The following is a 26,711-nucleotide window of genomic DNA, read 5'->3' on the forward strand; positions in this document are numbered from 1 at the left end:
ATCAGAGGAAATTGGCAAGGCATAGATGAGCTGGATAATTCTTGTTACTTCATGTAAAAATCAGTCCTTATTGAAGTTTGCTTTGGAAAGTAAGTATTTGCTGCTGAAAGTTGCATGTTGATTGATTCTGTAGAACTACTGTAACTGTGCCTGAATCAAATCTTAGTTACAACAGTATGTCTGTATTATGTGGGTTAAGACAGCATAAAAGAAAACAAAGAGGTTTGTCTCACCTTAATTTTTTTAGAAAGATTTTCATCCATAACTGTGGGCCTCTCCTGGGCTTTTGTTTTGTTTTGTTTTGTTTGTTTTTTTGGTTTCCAGCTTGGATTGCAAGGAACAAGAGCAGGATAAGCACAGCTACTGAAAGCATGTTTGCACTAAGATTTAGGGTTGAGATCACATATCTTATGTTGGGGCTCTGTAGGTAACTATTTTAGGCTTAATGCCCTTAGATTTTCACCCTCAGATATGTGTCTTATTAGCAAGTGTGGAATAGACATGATGCATGCCACCCTACTGGTGCCTTACTTCTCTCTGCTAAATTTAAGAAGCCTGGAAACATTTGTAGACAAATAAAATTTGGTTGCCATTCACAGAGTGAGCTTTAAATTGATTTGATAGCAACTAAAATTATATCTGGTGTAAGTTCTTCTATTGTCAATGAAAACACGGCCTCACTCAAGAACACAGTTCATTTGATGTCTCTGCTCACTGCAGAGAAAGGGAGCTTATGCAACTGTCTCCTATTAGACACCAAGATTTTAGATAGCTTGTTTGGATGGAATAAATGAACGGGTAAATTAGATTTCATTATCTAGGTAGTGATATTTCTCATAGTGAAATGTGTTTTGGGAACTTAGGTTTTTCTCAAGTCACTATGTGCTTGTTGACAGTGGGTACGAGCACTGCATGTTTCCTTACCCCATTAATTTCTAAGCACTAACAGACCCTTTATCATCCTTCTTATTTTTCTTGATGGCAGACAGCACACCAGTGAAACCCAATGGCTTCAAGAAACTGCACAATACCAACCACATTCATTCTGTCTGGATTGACAGACAATCCAAGGCTGCAGATGCCTCTCTTCATGGTGTTTTTAGCCATCTACATCATCACTTTACTAACAAATCTGGGTCTCATTACATTAATCAGCGTAGATCTCCAGCTTCAAACACCGATGTATTTTTTCCTTCAAAATCTGTCTTTCACAGATGCTGTTTATTCTACAGTCATTACTCCCAAAATGTTGGCTACATTTTTAGAAGAGACAAAAGCAATTTCATATGGAGGTTGCATTCTGCAGTACTTTAGCTTTGTTTTGTTGACAGTCTCAGAGTGCCTGCTGCTAGCTGTGATGGCATATGACCGGTATGTGGCCATCTGTAAACCTCTGCTTTATACTGTCATCATGACCAAGGCGGTCTGCTGGAGGCTGGTGAAAGGTTTGTACTTCTTGGCCTTCCTCAACTCTCTGATGCACACCAGTGGCTTGCTAAAACTATCCTTTTGCTCTTCAAATGTGGTAAACCATTTCTTCTGTGATATCAGCCCACTCTTCCTGATTTCTTCTTCCAGTACCGCTCTCAATGAGCTGCTGGTTTTCATTTTTGGCAGCTTGGTTGTGGTGAGCAGCATCATTACCATCCTCATATTGTATGTTTTCATTATTCTGACTGTGGTGAGGATCCACTCCAGGGAGAGGAAGTACAAGGCCTTTTCCACCTGTACCTCTCACCTGATGGCTGTCTCTTTGTTCCATGGAACAATTGTCTTTATGTATTTCCGACCAGCCAACAACTTCTCTTTGGACAAGGACAAAATTGCATCGTTGTTCTACACTGTGGTGATTCCTATGCTGAACCCTCTCATCTACAGCTGGAGGAACAAAGAGGTAAAAGATGCTCTACATAGAGCCATAGCCACCAGTGTTTTGTTTCACTGACTTTCTGGCAATCCAGAGAGATCCCAACTTGAGTTTTAAGGGATGATTCACAAATAATTTGAAATTAGAAACCACTTAAGCACATATTCACTTTAAATGTTCATTGGCTTTGCATGTTAAATATGTTTTATTATACTTAAGCACTATTTTGAAGAGAGTATTTCCTGGTCTGAAATTTACTGTATGTGGGGCAGCATTCATTTTCCTGAACTTGTGTCAAAATACAATTTCAGTGTAAGTTGAAAGAGAGTTTGTAGAACGTTACCAAGGTTTATGTGACTCCTGAAACTGAATTCATGCTGTGATCAGGGATGAGCTGTAGAAACAAGTAATTATTACAAAAACAAACGAAGTATGTGTTTTGTGTTTTTCATTCTTAAAAAGTTGTCTGATTTTTTTATCCCTAAAATCAAAATATCATGAATGGTTCAATTTGCAGTCGTGCTGGTAGAAAAGTAAATGCAAAGAGAGGTATCTCATCCCTACATAGGGCTGCCTTGAAGATGAACGAGTAGCATCATCTATCATGAAATGTACAATTCTCAACATCAGACCATGCTTCCCTTCAGACAAAATTTGAGCCGTTATTTTCTCTTTAAAGATTTGGGCTGACTATATCCTTAAACAGGTAGAAGAGTTTGAGCCCACGTCTCTACTAGTGTAGCAGGTAAGAACTTTCTGCTACCAGTTCCCTACTCTGTCCAAGGAAAGTCTTTGTAGAGATACTCTTATTGATGCATCCACTTTCATGTTCAGTGCAACACAAGTGAAGTAAGTTTCTCCCCTTTGCACATCTCTAGCGTGGAGGCACTCAGATCTTAAACAAGAAGCTCAGCGTAGCATCAGAGAGAAGAGATAAGTACATCTGCAAAAAACAACTTGTCTGTAAATAGGGATGAGAAGTGGAGAGCTCAGGCTTGAGATACAGAGCAAAACAAGGAAAGGAAGAAAGTAGATTCACGTGGATTTTATATTAATGTGTTTCTGCTGTAATATCATTGCACTCACAATGCCAGAAAATCAGTGCTAGAGGTGCATTGAAGGTACAATCTTGCCCTTTGTTGTGACAGCTCACAGAACAAAAATATTTGGAATAGGACATAAAGGTGTCTATATGTCACCAATGTATAGGATCTCAGTGTACTCAGTGGACTCTCATGACCATTGCTCATAAATGAGTTGTCTCAATGTCAAAGTGGCTTTGACTTTTTGTATATTTACATCCCATGTAATGAGACTCTCAGTCACTCGATAATGACAGAAGCATTTGTAAACATCACTTGCTTTTCTCGTGGGACAATTCAACTGAGAGCAATTATTCTACATCAAAAGCATGTTTTTAAATAGGAATATTAATTGGTACTAGCTAGTTGTTCTGGGTATCTGGATGGAAAAATATAAATGCACATTTATTTCCACCTTAGCACTTTTTTCATCTGAGAGGGGGATTTTCTAATTGCACATTGGACTATTTCCCATTGTCAAGCAGGAAGGTTTTAGAGCAGTAAGCATAACTTGCAGGTGACCATGGAATGAACTAAGTGTATCCTGAAATTCCTTGACCTGAACACAACTGGAGAGAAACAAGAAGTGCTGTAAGTCTTTATGAAATCAAAATAAGCACCAAATTTCAATTCTACCCATCATTTCCCTCTCCCTGTCTCTCTGTTAGTCTCTGATAATCATTTTCTCCAATTTCTTCACCTCGCAACCTTCTCTTCCACAGACTGCACAGCCCCAGCTCTCTCAGCCTGTACTCAGAGGAGAGGTGTTCCATCATTTGGATCATTTCTGTGGCCCTCCTCTTGACACAGTCCAACAGATCTTATCTCTCCTGAATTGGGGACCCCACATCTGGTTGCAGTACAGAGGTTTCCCTGTCTTACAATGGAGAGAGCTATGGAAAAGAACAGAGAGGAAAGGAGACCAGTAGAAGAGAGAAATAAGTGAAACAACTGTTATCACAGTTTCAAAGTTTCAAAGCCAGAATTGGAGTGGCAGAATGGCACGGGGACAGATCCAACCTATGCACTGATCTATGGCTTTCCTTCTTGATTCCAGGTAACAATTGAAAGAAAATGGTCAAAGATAATGATACCACTGTGACTAGCTTCATTCTCACAGGATTAACTGATAGACAAGACCTGCAGCTTCCACTGTTTGCTGTTTTTTCTTTCATTTATGGGATGACCTTGCTGGGCAATCTAGGAATGATATTGATCATTAGGTTTGAGCCACAACTGCACACCCCCATGTACTTCCTTCTTAGCAGTTTGTCCTTCTTAGATGTCTGCTACTCTTCCACTATTACTCCCAGTATGCTGCTCAGCTTTTTAATGGTGTCAAAGGGAGTGTCGTACAGTGGATGCCTTATACAGTATGGCTTCTTTGCACTTTTTGCCACCACTGAGATGTTTCTCCTGGCTGCAATGGCATATGACCGCTACATGGCCATTTGTAACCCACTGCTCTACACCGTCATTGTAACCAAAAAGGTCTGTGTACTGTTAGTAGCTGGATCATATTTAGGGGGTGCTATGAATTCTCTGATACAAACCCTTGGCTTGCTGAGACTGTCCTTTTGCAGCTCAAATGTAATTGATCACTTTTTCTGTGATCTTGTCCCTCTCCTTAAGCTCTCCTGCAGTGACATCCATCTCAACAAGATCCTTGTTTCTGTATTTGGCTCTTCGATTGAGGCAACCACTCTTGCAATCACTGTCATTTCTTATTCTTTCATCATTGTCACGGTGCTGAGGATCCGCTCTGCCAAGGGCAGGCAAAAAACATTTTCCACCTGTGCCTCTCACTTTACATCTATTTTCACATTTCATGGCACAATCCTACTTATGTACTTCCGCCCCAGCTCCAGCCACTCACTGGGCACTGACAAAATTGTTTCTGTGTTCTACACTGTGATCATTCCTCTGCTCAACCCCTTGATCTACAGCTTCAGAAACCATGATGTGAAGTGTGCCACAAGGAAGCTGCTGAAGAGGAAGGTCTTTATGTGCTGAAAGCATTCCACAGTGCCACTTGGGCTGACTCCATACAAAAACCCCATTGCCTTGGACACGCTTTATGAATTCCTGAATATTTTATGTTGTCATGTAAAAGACATGTTGTAAAGATTGCTAATTGAAGGGTGCGTAACAGGAAAAGACATAGAAATAAATCCTCTTTCTGAGGCCTTACTGAATATAAGGTCATAAGTCACCTGTCCGCCGTTTGGATTCTTTGGACAGCATATGTGAGTAACCCCTCCAAGTTAAATATTTATGTTTGGATATCTCCGTCAAACTTGCTCCATTTTTGTAACCAATGAAGAGACGTGGGCACACTAACATACATGTTGACCTGCCCAAGAAAGTTGTCTTAAAACAGATTAGATGCACTTGTCTCTGAAGCTGCCTACTTTTTCCATGGACATGGCCTTTAGTAAACCCTTGGGGAAGGTAAATTTGTTTACTTCAGATGACTGTGGAACCCTAAAAATATTGACTTTGACCTCTACTGACCTTAAATTTCACATTTAGACCATCAGTAACTACAGAATGCTAATTGTTTGACCTCAGATAACCCTGGTACCATAAAAACTCTTGGATTTGACCTCTAGTAACTCCAAAAGGCAGAATTTGACCTCTAGTAAACTCAGATTGCTAATTGGTTGAAATTCGATGACCTTGGGATCCTTAAAACTCTTGTCCTGCCATTTATTCCAGGAGTACATGATATCACACATTACTGTAATTTTCGGTATTGTGTTTGTTCCTTGCAGCTATATCCATTGGAGTGGATTATGGTGTCGCTAACTGAAGATATTGAGGTATTGAATGCTGTTTATTGAGAAGTAGTGGGAAATAACGGCAATTTTTTTCATGACAAAGAGTGTATGCTTTTACTGATAAAGTTAAATAACTTTTCAGTAATTACTTTGAGGCCCTTTAAGAATTCATCTTTTTTTCTTGAAGCTTTATGGAATAAGCTGGAAGAAACTGTGAGTGTGGGTAGTTTGAAATGAAATCAACAGGATCATCATGTGCTAAGAAACACGGATAACCTGTGGCACCCTGCAAGTTCCGTACAAATGAATTTTTTGAGTAATAAGGGCCTTGTAAATAGGAGGAGTTGGCTTCACCGTACTCCAGGAGCCAGGTGAGAGTGGTGCAGTGATCGCCAGCCTGAAGCACTGGGGCAGCTGGTTCCCCTGCCAGGTGTGCAGAATGATGTCATGATGAGACCGTGAGACACCAACAGCTTTTGGCTGAACACTCCTGCATTCTCTCAATCTGTATCAGCCTTTCTTTCTATCCTGCTCTTTCTTTCTCTGGAGAGCTTTGCCCTGGACTGGCTGTGAGCAGTTTGGAGCTCTGCTCCTTGCCTATGAGAGGGGTGAAGTTCATCATCCATGAGCAGCACTGCATCCATCACTGGACAGAGTGAAGTGTACTCTTCTGGACTACAGGTGACAAAGCTCTCTGCTTGATGTCATGCTGAGGATTTCTTGGCACTGTAAGATCAGGAATATTCATGTCTGGTAGCTGAAAAGTAACAGAAAATAGCGGGGAGGGATTTATTTGTTTCATTTTTTTTTTGTCTAGTTCCACCATGCTACCAAATAATGTAGTGTAGTAACACATTTGTTATGCAGTCATCTTAAACCAAACACTTCCTTGTAACAGTGATGTGGATAATAGTAGCATGGTGGTCAATTTGAACATTTTTATTAACTTGGTAAGAGGTACGTAGTGTTTTGAGTATTTGATTTCACAGTAAATGCAGATAACAGGAGTCAGTGACCTTTCTGCAGCTTTTTGGTGGCTTGCTAGAAGGTCTGCAATAGTTTAGTTATGATGGCATTTGTGCAAGAATGATATTGCTGAAAGTTAGAGTAAGATACAATTTAATGGAAGTAGGTGCTCTTTAGTCTTCTTTAACTCCAGCAGGTGGTGCTATTGACCCAAAAAATTCCTGTATTTCCCAAATTTATAACTTCACACTTGATTTACTGTTATGTGTTGATATTGTGGGCTGATATTACAGCTTTGCATAGGAATGGGAATTGCAAGGATTATACTGTTACATTTATGGAAGTTTCATCTACATATACATATATATATTTTAATGGAAAAAAGCTGAGTCTATTAAAAGGAATAAAAATAAATCAGGGTATTTTCTAAACCTCCATTATTTTGTGTATACACTATAGGACAGAACAGATGCAAGGAAAATGGCTTTAAGAACCCTGGCCAAATGACTCAAAAGCTGATGATGTTCATTTCCAGCATGGCAATTACTTTTTACCCGTCCTTAGTTTGCCCACAAATGGCTCCGTGACTACAAAAGAGCACCTGTTGAGTCTAAGAAGGAGGTCTAAGCTGGGATCAACAGTTAGTTGAACACTAACTGTTCAATTCCTTTGAAGGTGGGAATTTACTGATAGTAGAGGAAAGATGTTGGAAGAATATTGTTGCCATCACATGTAAATCTAGGGAGACTTGACTGAACAAACAATTGTTGGAAACTAACTTTAGAATGCTTAGTGACTTACCATACGTCGACTGATAATAATACTTATTGATTTTTGAACTTTTTGAATCTTTCATCAAGAAAAAGAGAAATGACTGTAAGAGTAGAGATGACTTTATAATAAAAGACTTTATAATAACTTTTGATCTGTAAACCAGCAGTACTTGCTTTCACCATAGAAAGATTTCACACAAGAGGGAAATGTAGCCCCCATGGGAAGCTCAGTTAGCTCAGTGCCAAGCTGACTACTGGGAAAGCACTGGTAGTCTCTGCGGGCATTCCTGTAAGTCATCGTAGCCCTGATATGTTCCTCAACAGTAAGACTTTGGTTCAATGCAGGCTAGAGATGTGCTGTTTGTTCATTTATTACATCAGTCCTCACTGCCTGCAAGTTGAGTGTTTTTTCACTCATCGACATTAAAACATAACTTCACTCTGAACTCAGTACCCTGTTGGTAATTCCATCAAAGTCCTTAATGTTTTAACATGAATAAAAAAAAGACGAGGATCTGTTCTTGCTGTTGTCAGATAAGGATCTTAATTATATTACTGGCTGTGGGGCAAGGAAGAAACCACTGTTGCATGGGATGAGCATGGTTTAGTGATTTAGGATTTTGGCTTCTCTTGTTGGACTGTATCACCTTAGGTTTGTACCTGTCTATAAACCAAAGACAAGAACACTTCTATCTGTTGCCTGCTTTTGGTCAATTCAGAACACTAACTGTTAAACCACTAACTCAGCTTCAGTCAAAACATATTTTATATATAATGTAGTAGAATAACATAAGTGAAATAGGAACAATCTTTAATTATTCACTCTATTTATGTGTGGGTATTCAAAAATGTAGGGCTTTGTAAAGAATATTTTCAAAAACTTAATTTTAGATTCTAGCCCATTCTAATGTGAGGAAAATGAATATCAGAGAATCATTCAGTTTGGAAAAGACCTCTAACATTCTCTAGTCCAACCTACCACCAGTACTGTCCACAGTATTGCCCACAATATCGTCCCTTTCCTTGCTTACCTACGAGGATGGTGACTTCGCCTTATCTCTGGAGAAGTGTATTTTGGTAGTGCTTAATTATAGAACATGGAAACATATTCAGTAATTACTTGATGAGTTTCTACTGAATCAAAGAAATCAGTGCAAAGAGACTTAATAGCAAAAAGTTTTGCTGCTGTTAAGCAGGTTTTCTTAATGGCAGTACAGGGATAGCAGGTATTCTTCTCCATAAGTGCTCCACCAGTTGATCATTTGTGAACAGATTATATTTTCACACATATTACACAAATCATTACATTCCCCAGATCATTATCCTATCCACTCCGAATGATTGCCCAACAGAGATAGCCTTATCTGATGGTCTTCGATGAAATCTAGCATCCTTCTAGTATCATGACAGTCCATTTGGTAGTCCTTCAGGGGTTACTTACTTCCTCCAACAGTCTTTTTCTTTAAAAAGAACCCTCCTTTTTTTTTTCCCAAAGATTTCTGTAAAATGCAAGAAAAAACAGAGAAGTTTCTGCACGCCAGATAAGGAAGATAGAGGGGAATGTCTTGATGCTTGTCTGTCATATTTTAGGCCAAATAGGCCTTGGGTGGGTATCCTGGCTTCTTTTGATGTTGATATGTCTAACTCTTGATAAAGGCTATGCAAGAAACAGGTGTGTTGTTTCTCCTATGTTGTGTGCTTCTTTTACCTTACTGAAGCAGAACAGCCTTACAGCATGCACCCTGTCTACAGGGTTACATCGCAATTCTTATTCGCTACATTGAATGCGGTGGATAATGTCTACTATGGTGTTGCAAGCAAGCTTTAATCATATTACACAGCAATTCAGCATTTATCCTTTTAAGGAGATATTAACAGAATGTTTTGTGTAATTACTTCTTCCAATCACTACAATATTACTATTTATATATTTTAGCTTAAGGATTATTGAAAATGTCATATTGCGGTCAAAGCTGTGGATAATCTCTGTTTTGAAAGTACACCTTCTGCTGAGGTCCAGCAAAGCTGACATTTTCCTAAGCCATGGCTTGACTTTATTACCTTGCAGCTCATCTTGCTGACGTTGCTTCATTATCAAAGAATCCCTTGCTATTCGTTTCCCGTCTTTCCTAATGGATTGTCAGAATCTTCTCTCCAGAAGCAAAGGAGGTTTATGGATGTTGCTCGTGGGTGACTAACACTTGAATACTGTATACAAACTTTCTATGCTGTCTTTCTGTGCAAAGTCACATACACGTGAAACATTGAAATCTCTGGGAAGACTCAATGTTTGAGTTACTGGGCGTCAAGTAACTTCTAAAAGAAAAAGAATACATCTGAACTTTACATAGAGATGTGGGTATACCTAGTGATAACTGTTAGTAATGATTTTTGGATTTATTCCATTTATGGTGTAATACCAAATTGTAGTCTTCTAGTAGAAATTAGAAAACTAAAGGTAAAAGTCAAGCAGATAGCAGTGCTATAGGAGCTCTAGGAAGTTCTAATAATTAAACTTTTCAAAGCTATGTGGAAAAACATAATAAAAAAATATTTATTAAACCTATAGAATAAATGTATATAATTCTGTTAGGACACTTAAAAAAAACCTTAACCTCACCAAATCCTATGTTACTACCTTATTCCATTTTAAGTAATGTATTTTGTGGGAATCCTTATATAAACACCTTACAAAATGATGTAAGCTTCTGCCTTGCAGTGTGACAGACCGTACATAATGGAGGCTTTTGGAACAGTTGAATTGATAGTCGTTGTGCAGATTGTGTCGGTGGCTTCCTGATAAGCACAGTTAGATTAGGGAAGAAATGAAGTCACAGTAAACTCTCAGGATGTCACCTGAGTACGTTGTTACTGACAAACTTTGTTGCAGGTGGTTGACTTTATTCACTGGCATTTACAGAAATGGTCGTCGTGGCTTTCAGTATCCCAGAGACCATTAATATTTCAATCCCATACAGAAGAGAATGGCAACGGGAGGAGGCTTTCATATTGGTTTGCATTCATGGTGAATCAATCACATTCTTGCTAATTACCAGCTAAAGAGCAAGTAAGCAGGCCAGGAGCCAAGAGAGCCTTTGAGGGAACAGTAAAAACTCAGCAAGGGTAGAATCTTATGAATGTGTATGTGTATATACTCCTTGTCCTTAAAGGACTTGAGGAATCTTGATGTGATCTATGCTGTAAATTAATCGTACATCTATGTATTCTGTGATTGCAAGCTCGCAGTTTATCCTAACAAATTTACAAACCATGTGCAAAAAGCAAGTTGCACAAATTGCAAATCTGAGAGGCAACTGAAATATCGACTGCCTTATGAAAATCTTTTACAGCATGGGATCTATTGAACTGCGGCAGTATTGGGTACAGAATTTGTATTTCTGGAACAATTAAGTGCTAATAAAGTATGCTGGACCTCATGAACATTACGGTAACCACTTGCTGAAAATGCAAAAACAAATAAAGGACAATAAGAAACATGCTATTGTAGATGCATTATATAAATCTTTGTAACTGACTTGCAAAACATTTGTACTCTGGCTTAGCAAATTTTCAGTACTGCTATTATTCTTCCTGCTTCTCATTGTTTCAAGCCACTAATTGGATAATAATTAATTTATTGTGTATATTAGCAGAAAAATGCATCTGGACCACCACAGGGTGAGAGGTCTCATTTAGAGCTCTGGGTAAAGTTTCCATAAAAGCAGAAACTGATCTCAGGATGGTGCTCTGTGCAGCAGGTCAGTGGGGAGCATGCCCCAGTATCTCCCAAAACAGTGCTACTGGTATGCCATGGAATTTGAGGATGAGCTTCCACAACACTTTCAACCTGGTGCCTTTCAAAATCGTATCCTAAATTAGGCTTCGGAATACATTTGGGACTTGCAATGGACAGACATGAAACTTATTAAGGAATCTAAGCCTCTTACGATCTCTCAATTTGTACATGTGCAGGCAATTTTCTAAGTGTGATGTTGTGACAAGTGCTGCCACAGCAGTGCATCTTCTCTTGGGTGCTGGTAAGAATATAAACAAAAACCAACCAGGGATACTGGTGAGAACACTCCAGAAAACCAAGACGTGATTTGTAAAAATACCAGTGCAAATTTAGATTCGACCACAAAAATATAAAATTGCATGTAAGAAACAGATGAGGAACCATGCAGTACCACTAGAGATCTGAGTAGTTGTGACGGAATTATTGGCAATCAAATAATCAGCATATCATTTGTCTCTGAGAGTCTTGAGAATTCCATCCAAGTGTTGAAGAAAAACTTGTACCTGATTGCTTGGGCAGATGGAGAGTTTATAATGACCTAATAGGTATTTAGTTGATTGGTTTCCATTTGTGACATTGAGTGGAAGATAATGACAAGTATTGTACAAAGATGGGGGTTTAGGGAAAATGCATGAGTGTATATAATGCCTACAGTTTTACATAATAACACATTTAAAATACATGGGCTTCACTTGTCTTTGTAGAGCTTCTGTAGTTCTTCTTCTCACTTGAGATGTAAATGTAAAGCAAACTTCATTTATGGGTCTGTTAATCTCTGGATTAACGGAGCTGTTAAACTGATTTGCAGAACTTGTTCTTGAGAGCTTTTAACTTTCACTTCTTTCCCCATACTCAACAGGATGGTGATTTTAGGATTACTGCATATTTTAAACTGTTTTTAATGAAGAAACAATCCTATTGGAGGTTTTAGAACAGTGCATTCATATTTACTTGTAAGTTATGCAATTCATGGAGTATTTTTATTTTCATTATTATAGAAGAAAAAATTAAAGTTCAAGATAGTGCATGCTGGAGAGTTTACAGGAATTATATGGATTTGAGTTGGAGTTCATAACTAATGTTGTAGCTCTAATTAAACTGAGTGGAAAAAGTCCCATAGGATTTGCTTTCATTTTAAGGCTAGCCCGTTCCTTTCTAATGTAGGTCAGAAAAAATCTTGTATTAATTCACAGCACTCAGTAAATTTAAATTATATTTTTTCTTTTGAAATGAATTCCATTATAGAGAGTCCTATGACATTTAACAAGAACGAAACCAAGAAGGTTTTCTATATAAATACATTAGATATGTCCATATTTTAAAGGAATTACCTGTTTTTTTTAAAGAGGGATTTTGAACCTTTCTCCAGAATAATGCTCAGTAACACTCTGTCCTTTCTTCAATGCCAAAGGATAGATTAGGACAACTATTCTTCTTGTTTTAACAGTCTCTTTCACAACTGCTTCCATCATAAACTGCTCTTCTGGAAGACAGGTTGTGACATTCTCTTTCAGGTGAGTCAGAGGTTTTGCAGATTTGAATTGAAACATGAGGTGAAATATGTTTTTATCTTAGTAGCACCATAGCCAAGCAGGCAAGGGAAAGAAGGGAAGGAGTTTCAGCTGTTTGTGATGTGCATGAGTCATATCTTGGCTGACCATGACCTGCTGTGAACCATGCTGGGCTGTGAGGAAAATCTCCGAAGCATTAAGAGATAATGGGTGGGTGAATTGTAGCCTGACATCCTCTTTCACAAACAGGCACATAAGAACACAGCAAAAATGTCTGTTGGCTTTTTTATTAGTTTATGAGAAATGCATGCATACACTGAAGTCCAAATAAATTCATATTTTTATTCATAAGAGAGGAAGCATTACTCATCTTCAGCTCGTGGCAGCATTTCATTTCCTGCTGTGGCCTGTCAGCTTGTAAAAACAACTTTGCTGCTTTGTTGTCTGTTGGTGTCACAGCTGCTGCAGTTTGACCGAGGCAATACCCTTCAAATAATCTCGCTATGTCAGGTGTGGGGGTTAGCTGGGCAGAAAAGAGCTTAAAGTAGGAGTCCTGTGGGTGTGTGATCTGCTCATACCTCAGGCTTGTGTCCGTGGGGACTTCCATGAAATCAAGGACTGCAAAGAATCATTTCCTGTGTCTGCTCTGAGTCACAGAAGAGGTGCTGGTCTCTGAGCAGCTGCTGAATGCCGGCACTCAGGTGAGGATGTATTTCTCTTAAATCTTCTCAGAAAGAAGGAATTGAATCATGTCTCAGTTCTATGGCACCCGACCCCTGTCTCAGCCCTCCCCAATGCTTAGGGAAAGGCTATGCAATGCACGTCAGTTAGAATTTCATCATGCCTTTACCCTTTCCCTCTTTACTCCCTTTGGGAGAAAAAATGTCATTCAAACCTTCTAGGAAAGAGTTCTGGATCCTTGGCCCAAGGATAAGTCAAAACGCCGAAGCTCCAAGTACGAAGTATTCAACATAAGTAAGTTTGATCTCATTTTCTCAATGAAGTCCCTTGCCAGAGAAGTGCCTGGCTCCCCTTGCCACTGCATGCTGCTCTGCCTTGCTTACTTCCTTCTTTGGAAGGGAAATTCTTTTAGAAATTCCATCATAAGATGACAATTTAAAAATACAAAATGCATACATACACACATACATATATATATATATATATATAATATATATATTAGAAGAAATAAATTCTGAAAACATACCAAACTCTTAAGTTAAATACTTTCAGATGAGATTCACTGCTTTGCTTCTTCTCAGCCCAATTTGCCTTGTAAGTTTTGAGTATGCTCAGTGCAAAACACTTCATCTCTACACACGTGTGAGCAATAATTTTGGAGTTCACAATAAAAAGGCATTATAAAGTAGCCCTAGTCATAGAATCATACAATCATTAAGGTTAAAAGAGACCTCCAAGATCATCGTGTCCAATCATCAACCCATCACCATCACGCTCACTCCTAGATCATAGAATTAGTCAACACTAGCACATCCATTGCAATGGGATAAATCCTGAATTCTATCACGCTTTGAATGCATTGAGATGGTCCGCTAAAAGTAATTCAGTATCATGAAAGCAGAGTGGCTTCTTTTGCCCAGGAAAGATTTTGTTGTTTGGTGGTAACGTAGAATGGAAAATTACATGGCATCTTTCCTTCTATCACAGCATTTGCTTTTCAGTCTCATTATCTCTTGAGTATGTCATGTACCCTTTCTGACTTGAAGCAAAGCATTTTATTTCCCATCCCAGTTACTTTTTTAAAATGCATCATCCATCAGAGTGCACGTGAATAGCCCCAGTGATTGCAGATTGAAACAGATCAGAGTTTACAATAAGACATAGGCTGAGAAAATACTGACAATATAAATATTGTACTCAGATACAAACATGAGACTTCTTGAAATTATGCGTTGATTTAGAATAAATGAAAAAATATTATCTCTTTCTTCTCTTTTAGCACTGTGTACTGTACAGTGTAGGAGTGCTGACTACCTCAGGGTGTCAGGCAGCAGCAGTAGATCCCTGGGTTGATCTGAATGCTGTCCTCAATGATGAAGAGCACATTATCTTGAAACAATCATAGATCTATTTGTGGGAAAATCTATGTTGGAGTAAAGTGTGGTCCAGTTCACTGGAACCAGCTGTTAAACCTGAGCTAGCTATTAAAAAAATACTGCCTGGAGCAAGCACTTCTTCCTACTGCTGCTGCAGCTTTCAGAACATGTGGTTGGCGCATGTTGATGGACTGTTGGAGTCTTGTGGGTTTTGTGGTTCAGGTTGGATATTAGGAAACGTTTCTTCTTAGAGTGGTTGGGCACTGGAAGTAGCTGCCCAGAGACATGGTGGAGTCACCATTCCTGGAGGTGTTCCAGAACCATGGAGATGGCACTGAGGGACGTGGTTAGTGGTATGATGGGGTTAGGTTGGGGTTGGACTAGATAATGTTAGAGGTCTTTTCCAACCTTAATGATTCTATGAGATGCCTAACATTTAGGGCTTCATGTGGAACATTTTAGCCTTCCCCTGTGCTCCTCTTTTTCCACCTCTATCAAAAGGCAAGGATAGATTTGAAAGGCTTTTTTTTCTCATTGTGTGTGAGAATGCACAGAATAGTGCCTATCAGATTTCTTTTCACACAGTGCTGTAGGATTATGTTAGGTGTATAGGTATGCAGGTGATGTGTATGTGATGTTCAGCTGTAGTGGATTTTTCCTGGTGCAGGCAGTCTAAATGTACAGTAGCAGACCTTTCTCCTGATTCAACACAACCAGTTTCTTCTCTAGATGTTACTGCAGGTATTCAACACTCTCCCATTTAATTTATTTTTATATGTGAAAAGGAAAAAAAAGAAAAAAAAGTTCATATTTTTCTGTCCAGCAGAACACTTGGAACAGTTCCTGTATTTGAAATCATCTGCCAACAACTATGCCAGGTTTCAGCCTTGTGGACATTGTTATGGGTAACAGAAATGAGTTTTTGCAACCAGAAGTTTGAAGAAGATATATCCACTGAATTGTTTTCTATGTGGGTAACAAAACAAAATGACTGAAACAACCTCCTTCCAAATGGAATAAGCCACAGTGCTGGATCTCAAGTGAGTTTGTAGAACTACCAACACCAGAGTCACAAACCCTTGCCTTAAGTAGAAACAGTCTCTGCTTGGGCTCTGTTGTTTAAATCTGACAAGATTTAACAAGCTGTGACCAAAACTACTTCAACCTGTAGAAGAAAGGATCTTTCCAGCAAGAATCCCTTTTTGGAGCCTCTATACTTTGGAAGACAAGCAATCCTCTGTGAAAACGTCTTTGACAAAAGTCACTGAGATTTGCTGTATGCTCACGCTCTGCTCTAAATCCAAGACTTGCAAGGAGTTCCTGTGGGTGGTGGGTCATGAAAAAGCAATGGGATGGAACATGGAAATCTCCAGAAGTGTGGGAAGCAAAGGGAGAACTTGCCTGGCTGTTTGTCGGAAAGCAATATCTGCTCTTCATCTCTGGAGTTTTCCATATTGGCTGATGTACAAGGTGTTACTGATAGTTAAATAAGTTATCCATCATATTGACCGTTATGAATAGATGAGCCATTCACAGAGCTCTGCAATATGTTGGGATGTTTGGCGGCATGGGAAGGTGTTCTTGTCTAGTTCTGCCTTGTTTTAGTGATTAAAGAAATCTTGAGCACGCCCAGAAGTACAAAATCACAAGCTAAAAACGTCAACTTAAAATTTATCTCAAGAAAACCTGCAATCAAGTCTAGAAGAGCAGCATGGATGTCACCAGCAAATCTTGCCAGTATTTACTCCAATGACTGTAAAACATTTTTAGGATTTTTAGGAAAGTCCCTAATATGGATGGGGTTTTTAAAAAGGTTGTCTGAGACTTGTATTTTTCACCAAAAAGGAAAGAATTTTGATAGGAGAAAGGTAGTATGTGTGGAGGATGTTTTTCTTTTACTGTTAACACTGGAGAAAAGAAATAGAAAGGTCTTTGCAACGTATTTTCAAATAGGATAAACTTGGCATTGTGGTTCATGATCAGATAATCAGAGTACCTGAACCTCAGTCTGGATGAGGCATGTGTTATATTGTTCATCTTTCACTTTAGGGGAAAACTTGCTGGTATTTTATGCATTGAGACAAGAATTACTGTAGGTTCTTATTCAGCAGATGATGAAAGGATGCTGAAATGGTTTGATTTATTATTCTGATAGAGAAGAATGAAGAATTCTTTCTGTAGAAGAAATAATGTTTTTCTCAAAGATTTTCCCCAAAGACTGTATTTACATGTCAAGTTCCTTAAATCTCATTGCATTGTGTGCATCAGGAAGCTAGGAGACTTCTTTTTAAACTTTTTTTACTTTATTTAAAAAAAAAAATTTAAAGCTGCTTTTCATGTCAGCCAGCACATGAATGAATACTACGAGGAGCAATGACTGAGTTGATTCAGCAGTGAAAAGTCATTATGATGACCTTCAGTGCAAATAATTATTTAAAATATGGTACAAAACCAAATTTAAGTCCCAGTAAAGATGAACAGTGTATACTAACCTGTATAAATCATCCTGGGCAACAGAAATGGTCTGCCATTGCCATGGCATCTTCGGAATGGGACTTACGTGGCACTACATCTTATCTGTGTGCTGAAATGCTAGTAATTGTAAAGGAATTAGGATTAAACCTGGTCTAATATTAGATACGGAGGTAGGCAATCCTGCCTGTGGCAGGGGGGTTGGAGCTTTATGATCGTTGAGGTCTCTTCCAACCCAAGCCATTCTATAATTCTCTGGGGGGGCAATCCTTTATAAGTAAGCTTCATGAAGTCTGATTACTGTTTTTGAAACAAAGATAAACATCTTCTACTTCCTGAGCCCAGGGGAAATCTAGTATTCATTGCTATACAGAGAAATGAAGTACCTTTTTGTGCTGGATTTCTTACTTGAGGAGACATCCTGGTTGCAATAATGACATGGGAAGGAAAGCCAGTCCCAGGTGGAGGCACTGAGCAGAGGCAGGCCAATTCTGCTTGAGAGCATTTGACAGATTATTAGAAATCATTTTGAAAATCCATGTATTACATTAATTCCTTTGTTTCTTCTGGTGTAGGCACCTGTCCAATAAAAAAAAACAGATTAAGTAAATTAAAAAAAAAAAAACGCTCTGAACAGGAGACTTCCTGCACTATTTAGATTCCTTAAACGCTTGATTAACAAGCATTAATATTATCTCTTGTCACTTCAAAGCATTTAAATCCTTTACTGCTTTCTTGTTTTCCAAATGACTTTAGGAAAGGAAGTGTTTGGCAAGAGCAGGTTGCTCAGAGCTGAGAGCTGGGCTGTTGTCTGCAGCTCTGCCTGTTTGCTGTGCAAGATGTGTTTGCTGAGCTTCTGCTGCTGCTTTTCCCAACTGCAGAATGGATATATTCATCTGCAGTGTTCTTGATTTTTCTTGATTTTCAGTGATAGCCTTGAGTGAGCGGTTCTGCATCAGCACTAATGAATTGGAAAATGCAGGGTGATCATTTTAAATGGCTGCATTGGAGCATTGTGTGGGGCAGCTCAGGGGGAAAGAGAGGAAACTTGAACATCAGTGCTGGGCTGGCAGGTGTTCTTGTCAGAATGAGACAGCTGCTGGCCCCAGGAAAGGTGTTGGGACCTGATGGGGAAAAGGAGAACCCTCTGGGATGGGAGCCTTGGCCTTGTCCTCGCCTGCAGCGTGCATCTCAGGCCCTGCAGGCCAGGAACTGCTGCTCACTAAGGAAGTTGCTCCTCTCTCCTGCTCATGAAGGCCACTGCTGGTACATTGCTTGCTGCTGGCATCTCTGGGATGGGGCAGGTGTGCCTGGCTGTCCAAGTCTGTGCACCTGGCTGCCAACACTTTCCTCTCTTCTCCAGCACAGAAATTGTCTTCATCCTTCTCTATTCAGACTATTTCATGGCTCCTTTCAGTGATAGAGTGAGTCCTTCCAGCCCCAAATCTGCAGCTGGTCAAAGAAAATTGCCCCAAATCCTTCTTTTCCTTTGTGGTGTAAGGCTTGTGCCTACGTGGCCGCAGGGCCTCAGTGCTCTTCAATCACCAAACTCTTACCATCACTTTATTTTACAGCAAAGATCAAGCACTTCCTTGCTTGGGAGAGTTTATGATTGCTTATTTTTTTTTCCCCCCCAAACTTTCACCCAAGAAGATCCTAAAGAACAGGCTGCCTGCTCTCATGAATGCATCTTTGGGCATACCACACAGACTTTCCTTTACGGGACTGCTACAAGCTCTGATGGATGCCAGCAGTTCCCAGGACTCCAGGATACTTTATACAAAATCATCCTATTAAGGTTACAGCAGCTTGCTATACCATTTTGGAACAGTAACTATAAAATCAATAAACATTCAAATAAATTAATGTCTGAAAGAGTGATAAATGGAAGTTCACTGAAACAAACAAAAATAGGCTTTAAATACACTAAATGTAGAGTGATTCCTATAGAAATAGGGAATGTGAGCTAACTTTAAATGACTCTGGAAGGCAGCAAGAGCTCTAGAAGAGCTGAGGAGCAGCGGTACACAAGCAATGGAACATATGTTCTCTGTGTAATTTCATAACAAGGCCATATGCTCCACAGGGGACGAGTAATAAGGGAGCAGTAAATAAGAGAAAGGAGGAAAGTAGTTGATTCTTCTCTACACAGCACAAGTGAGGATGATAATACTGTAAATGGCACTGAGTTTTCAGCTGCTTCTTTTAATGTTGGGATGGGCAATTGCTGATCAGAATGAAAGAAAGCTTGACACTTTTTTGAAGGCAGCTGAAAATACTTAGTAGAGTGATCTTTCTCATTACATAGTGCTTTAAAATGGAAGAGAAGAAAAAGGAAGAAGTAACTGAACTAACAGGAGGAAAAAACACCAAACACCCACTAGCTAGCAAAGTGCTTCCAGGTACTCAGTGCCTCGAAGCTGGAGCCTGACAAATTGGTGTTGGAAATGGCCTTTTTCATTTTTTCCCCACATACCTCTACATTGCCACATTGGTAGTGTGCTGCTGGAGATAACTGCTCTAGAAGGTGTAGTTCTTTGCCATGATCTTATTGTTTTAAACCAAGTCTGACTGCAAGTGTGGAAGATGTGCTTCAGCAAAAGCACATACCTGCGTTCAGTACAGGAAAGTGTCTAATCTTACTGAAGCTCAGAGTAAATAAGCTAGTGATCTCTCCTGAGTTTATTTGTACTTTCTGGATATGCATGACATTTTCAGTCAAACACGTGACTCATGTCTCAGGTCTGTATTTTAGGGTATGGGCTAATTAAAGGAATCCGTTGTGTCCAAAACTGCTTTGCTACCTTCTTGCTTATAGTATGTGAAGAAAGTGACAAAATTTTATATAATGACACTATATTTTATATATATCTATTACTTATGTATTGTAATTTCTCTAATTTTTTTTTTTTTACTAGACAATAGCTGTACTCATGATTAAATGGACAACTGCTCACTACAGTGCTTAATAACTTCACATAGTGGATACTGCTTCAGTTTCTGCGCAGCATACACACACGTGCATATAAATAAATGCTTATGTACAAATTTGGAAAGATGTTACAGAATATATCTAATAAACATTGTAGAGTGTCGGTAGAAGGTCAAATATTAAACCTCACTTTTAATTTGACTAAAAGCTGAAATCTAAGTGATATTAACTAAAAATACTTTGTACATACCTAAAACATTGCAAGGGGCACTATGTCTCTCAACAGAGAAGACCCACTTCTGAATTCTTCCAGAACTCTTCTGCTCTTGGTGGCCTTTTGGTCATTTAGACACAGGCTATCAGCCATTGAATCTTCAAAACCAGCCAGCGAAGGGAGGCTTGTGGGGCCTGTCATAAGATTATTCTTTCAGTTCTTTTGTTTCAGTTGATTTTAAACACCAGCAACCTCAGTCATCCTTGCCCTTCCAATTTTGAGTTTATAGATTAATCTCAAGGTATATTAAATGTAGAAGTTTGAAGGAAAATAGTGATATTTCTTTTTCAGCTGAGCAAAGTTCTGTCACAGCTTTGTGGACTGCTCAGTAGCTATAATCCATGTGCTTTAGACTAGATCCTTGGCTGGTCTAAATGGTTTTCATGGTTGCTACTAGATTGAACACCATGCTTTGTAACAGCTGAGAAGGATCCAGCCTCTCTCCCTAAAACTCAGAGCATGAAAGATTTTTTACAATTATCAATGAAAAAATAAAAATACTCAAATGCAGCTCTTCTGAAGTGCTGTCATGAACTACTTATGAACTACTTTACTATGGACTTATATAATGCAGCAATCTGTCTGATTGGTGGTAACCAGAATTTCCCGTAACATGTATGGCAAGAGCAGTACTTTGAGTCTTTCCAAATCACTTTTCTTGCTGAACTGTAATGGATTTGAGTCCTTAGCCACCATGACCGAGTTTCTGACATCCTGGAGATGCATTGCAAGAAAAAGAAGCACATAATTTATGGTTTATTAGTTCTATTCTGCTGGTGTTGTATTGCCAGTTTGAACATAGCTTGCTTAAGTATGAAAAAAAGAAGGGGCATGAAAATGACGTTTATTAGAAATGTTTTGGCCAACTTGATAAAATTCGAATTCCAGTTCATTGGAACATTTCCTGGTCTATGCACAAAGCTGATAGTTTGGCACAAGTTCTCCTATTTTCTACCCAAAAAAAGCTTTTCTGATGCTTGCTTTTCTTATGGAAAATATTTCTAGAGAAAATAGATACTATAAATTTAGATAGCAAGCTACAATGTTTTTGCGTTAGAAATAGAAATAGAAATAGAAAACCTCCTATCCTTGAGCTAGATATCGGTCAACAGCTTGCAAATGGAGATAACAGAAACTAATGCAAGTCCAATATTTTGTTTAGTAATCTGCCCAGCAGCAAAACTTATTTTGTTGCTGGACTTAATTTTCATTGTACGCACCGTTAATGACGAACCTCCAATTACCATTTTTTGAGCAAGTCCTTGGGGATGAAACCCACCAACTACCACTGCCAAAGCAGCAATGACTTCAGCCATCTGACAAAATCAGTGCACATTCATTACAGCAGGACTTTTTTTGTGTTCAGCTAGGCCTTGGAAAGTAATTACTGTGGCTTTTGGTTATGGCTTAAAGGAAGATCTTTTTCTTCTCACTAGCTTAGTACGAAAATTTAAGCGTGACTATTCTGCTATGAGTGTATAGTAGAGATTCACTACTACAAGAAAGTCTTGTTTTTTTTACTTAACTTATCACATGTACGTATATTGCAGCTAATCTGAGTTTTGTATGCACTATTTTTTGAGATGGGTAGGAAACTGTTTCCCAAAAAATTATGTCAGTTCAGTGTCTGAGTCATCCACTGATTACAAATGCTGTAGTATGACATTAATCAGTCACTAACTGTGATCAGAGTTGTGGACAATGCTAGTTTTTATGTGGGTAATAAAAAAAAAACAAAACTAGATCCTTCTCAGTTCTATTCAATCTGAGACCAGATACATTAACCATTAACTTTCCATAACTTAGCCCACTTTGATGTGACTGCAATCAAGTAGCAGGTAGGATGGGGAGGAACCTCTCTATAGACTCAGGTTGTGTTGTCTAAACCTCATTTCTCTGCAGAGGAAGCTGCTTTCCCTAGAGAGACAATTAAAAAGGAGACTGATGTCAAGACTTGATTTGGTTCTGTAGCACAGCAAGCTGGAATCCAATTTTGGGTGACAAATAGCTGTGTGCTTTTTCAGTATCCATCATTAGATGTGTTCTAAGGCCGTTTGCAAATTGTGTTGCAACAAATGCAGTGTTCAAAAGCAAACCCTTCCTTGAGTCAGTGATACAGTTTCAAACAGGAAGATCCAGAAAGAAGGAATTCACACGATCATAGAGGCTGAAGATCATCCTCCTCCCTTCTGGATCTTCCTAATTGTACTTTCATCGCTGACTCGATGAGGTCCCCCAGTGTTTATGCTCCTGCTACCATGTCATCTTCCTCATCTTGGCACAACTCATCAGTCTCCATGGGATTAGACAATCCTTATGATTGTCCATGTTTTGTAACTGGGCTGCTGTTCCTTCCAGAACAAAAGAAGTAGTAAGGATTTTACTTTTCCCAAAAGGGGGAAGGACTGCCATTCACATTCTGGTTTTGTAGCTATAATGATAGAGGATGCAACTTGTTTATTTACACTCATCTGGGATATTAAACAGAGGAAAGGCTGCACTGAGTATTGGAAAATTCTCCTCCAAAGCTCTGATATTGTTAGGCTTATTTCATGAAATGCTTGTACACATTTCTCTTTAGGATAGGGTTCTGTGCTGGAGTATCTGTCATACTGTAGCAGCTGTCAAGCAGGCAGATGGCATTCATGTATATAAAAAAAAAAGGCTTGGAAATATTAAAAGAAAAAAAGTGGAATTCCTTCTCTGAAATTTCATTTTATTTCATTTAGTACTCAAATGACTGGGGCATGATTAGTTATTTATAGTCTCAAGAAAAATTAATTTAAGTGACTGCATTGCATGTGATAATAGCGTGCGGTATACAAAATAGTGCATATGCTCTCTACTAAGGTGCTGTTTGGAAATGGGGAGTACCAGGTTTCTGAATTGTTCTCTGCCTGTTCTCATCCCCATCCATGTTTGCACACTTCTCTGTAGAAAATTACAAACACATACTCCATTTTTTTGCTTTTCTGGCTCAAAAGCCACTGCAAGAAGGCAGTGGAAGAGCAGGAATTGCTGAGTTGTGTTACTTTGCCCATCCATGACTTCAGTCCCTTAAATGAGACATCACCCTCTTGTGACTGCACTGGGCAATTCCTCTCTGCTGGCATTCCTTTGACTAGCACCAAAACAGATGTTTTAAGGCTCTGCATTATGTTACAAAGAGCTTGGGAAGCCTGAAGTGTAGTATTTTTACAGTAAGCATTGATATGCATGCCTATATAAAAATAAATATTCTGTAAGTACGCTGATATTTCTGCAAGGTTGGATTGATGGGACCACACACCCTTTCCCACAGAACAGTACTTCTCAGGCTGTGTAGAGGTATTTAACTAGGAAAGCCTGGCATGCTTTGTTTGCCTGGAAACCTGTCACACATGATTTTAAGAGTACTAGAATTGCACATATTAACTGCTGCCTTAAATTCCTGTTAAACACACACTGCTCTCTAGTTGGAGGTGATCATAGATTTTTAATTATTCTCTTAAATGACAGAAACAGCTCAATAGTTTCTTGGAAAGTACCTGAAATCAAAGTTTTAATGCTAAAAAAAAAAAAAAAAAACGGAAAAACCCAACAACTTCCTGAGGGCTACTTAGTCAGGAAAATCCATGTGTAATTGAATGTGACAGCGCTTTCTTGGAAGTCAACAGACTTTGAAAGTGAATAATTGCATAGGCTGGAATCCACGGTAAAACATCACAACGAGACGCTGCTCTGTCTTCTGCAGGCTTGTGGAAACACTGATGACCTTCACCAGACCCTCTGTCTTCCTTATATTTTATTTGCTGTGTTCTCACGGAATACAAGACCTCTTCTTTTGCCACTGCATTCTTGTGAAACATCTTCCTGACCGTCTGAAGATTCCAATTGACCCTATGTGTAAATTAAGTGTAATTACCAAGCAGTTTGCTTCTTGGCAAATGAGAAATTCAGTTACGTCTAAAAGGGAGTTGAGTCACTCCAGATATTTAGAGCTTGCTTTTGTGTGCGTTGTAAAATGGTGTATATGGCAGTGGAAGATGCTTCAAGGTCACATTGATTTTGCCCTTTTTGAGTTCTTTAGTTTTGGGTTTTTGATTTGTGTAATGACTCATCCCGACCATTTTCAGTGAACTCGGAATACGTGACATTCTATTTTGTCTTGCTCAACAACTTGATACATTACTCTATTACAGCCACAGAGAGACACAGTTCTGTCAAAATCTGCTTTGCTCTACAAAACCAGACCCTGACCCAGGAGTATCACAGTCATAAAAAGATTTTGAAACAAACTCAGAAAGAACATGCTTTTTTCTAGAATCTCCTTCCTTTTTACATGGCTCGATATCTGGAAGAGGCAGGGTGCCCAGCCCACGGCAGGAGGTTTGGAACTGGATGATCTTTAAGGTCCCTTCCAACCTGAGCCATTCTATGTTTCTCAGCAATTTGTACCTATGGGAAATACTCTTTATAGGCATGTTCTGAAAATAGTTATTTTTGGGAACAAGACTGTATGAAGAGCCAAGTGATTTGGTTTGGATGGGCTAAATTTAAGTTAACGATGGCGTGCACAGGCCTGAAAACTGGACCAATTGAAACTGTTGTAGTTGCCCATTTTGGAAATAATATTTTGGAGTTTCTTTATTACAGCTATTGCTTTTTCTTTCAATTACCAATTTGCCTAGGCATGCAGGGGAGATTCAGACAGTTTTTGCTAGCATGAAAACTTCCTTTAAACAAAACATTTTCAGGGATTTTTTGTGCACTGGTTACAGGGAAAATTTCAGTTCATATGAATCTGTGTGTCCTCCTTATCTGTTCGTAACATCATGGCAACATGGGAGTTGGTGAAGTTGAATTCTTTTTTGTTTATGATTGCAACATAAAGTCTGTCCTTTTTTTTTTGTTTGTTGTTTTGTTCATTTGCTTTTTTTATTATTCACACTTTACAAATGTTTTATGACTGATTTGCACAACATTGTGGCTATTTTATGTAGAATTGCTTTCTCCAGCTATCACAGAATAGAATCATAGAATCAAAGAATGGTTTGGGTTGGAAGGGACCTCAAGGATCATCAAGATCCAACGCCCCTGCTGCATGCAGGGCCACCAACCTCCATATCTATTGCAGCAAGTTTAATAGGTTCTGGTCTGATCTTATTCTTCAGATGAACATGCAATTTATAAGAACCTTGGTTTTGGAAAGAACAATAAAGAGAGTTTATATCGTGCATTATTCAGAGCATGAAAGAACAACTGTAGCCAAACTCCTGTTCCCTGACACTCAAATATTTTTAGATGCAAAGTGAATGTAAAATATTGCTATTACAGTGCCCTGTCCACCTCTTCTGCACTGCTGCCCTACAGGAGATAGGTCTAGTCGATCACCTGGCTGCACAGGGGGAAAAAGAGAAATTAGAGAGGAAGCAAGAAGGCTGTGGATATACTGTGTAGTTACACAACACTCCTGTTTTAGGAGAACTTAGGACTGGAAACACCTGAAATACAAATGATGATTCAGAAAAAGCATTCATCTCCCTAGAGTAATGATGCACAGACACATGTTGTATGAGTGGGAGTGCGTGCAGTATGCATAGGTCTTCAGTGCATTTCTGAACATCCTAATTTGTGGGGCACTTATGGCAATTTTCTGTAACTTCTGTAACTTCTTAGCTATCTCTAAGAGCTGCTCGAGAGATTGGGTTGAAAACTTTGCTTGTGTATTAGTGAGGGATGGACAGACAACTGGTCATGTCTGAAAAAGGGAGAAGGATAAATTCTCAGCCGCTGTGACTTTCTGCTGTGTATTAAATCTGTACCATTAATTTCTGCCTGAATATGCTAAGAACCTTGTTTCACCTGAAACATCCACTTCTTTCCCCATATGCATTTTTATGTCCTTTCTTGAACTGGGATGAGATTCCTCAAAGGGCTCAATTGGAATTGTGACACTAGTAACGCCTAAGTCAGTTATTTTTGTAAAGAAAGTATCAGAGTTTGAAAATGCTCTTGTGATGTATACTTCGGAAATGTGGGTATGGTTTGTCTAAATCAATGAATGCACTTTTTTTTTTTTTTTTTTAAACTATTATTTTCTGAGCTCTGGGAAGCTAACCAAAGAAAGCTCAGAGAGTCTAATAAAAAGCCTGGGTGCACAAGTGCATTTTGGGGGTTTGCAAAACTGCCAGAAACCTCAGACTGGCAAAGATTGTGCTT

At 38.9% G+C, this 26,711-nt stretch overlaps 2 protein-coding genes across 2 annotated transcripts; both read left to right on the forward strand.

The window, feature by feature from the left end:
• The first annotated feature begins 1,006 nt into the window (after positions 1 to 1,006).
• LOC100541604 (olfactory receptor-like protein COR6) lies at positions 1,007 to 1,945 on the forward strand. Its single transcript, XM_010710870.4, has one exon. It carries the CDS (start codon positions 1,007 to 1,009, stop codon positions 1,943 to 1,945), a length of 939 nt encoding a protein of 312 aa, XP_010709172.2.
• A 2,078-nt stretch (positions 1,946 to 4,023) lies between these two features.
• On the forward strand, positions 4,024 to 4,962 carry LOC100539757 (olfactory receptor 5J3-like). Its single transcript, XM_085226097.1, has one exon. The coding sequence runs from the start codon at positions 4,024 to 4,026 to the stop codon at positions 4,960 to 4,962; it is 939 nt and encodes a 312-aa protein (XP_085082223.1).
• Positions 4,963 to 26,711: the final 21,749 nt, after the last annotated feature.

This window comes from Meleagris gallopavo, chromosome 5 (assembly GCF_905368555.1).
Source record: "Meleagris gallopavo chromosome 5, MGAL_WU_HG_1.1, whole genome shotgun sequence".
Classification (NCBI taxonomy): Eukaryota; Metazoa; Chordata; class Aves; order Galliformes; family Phasianidae; genus Meleagris; species Meleagris gallopavo.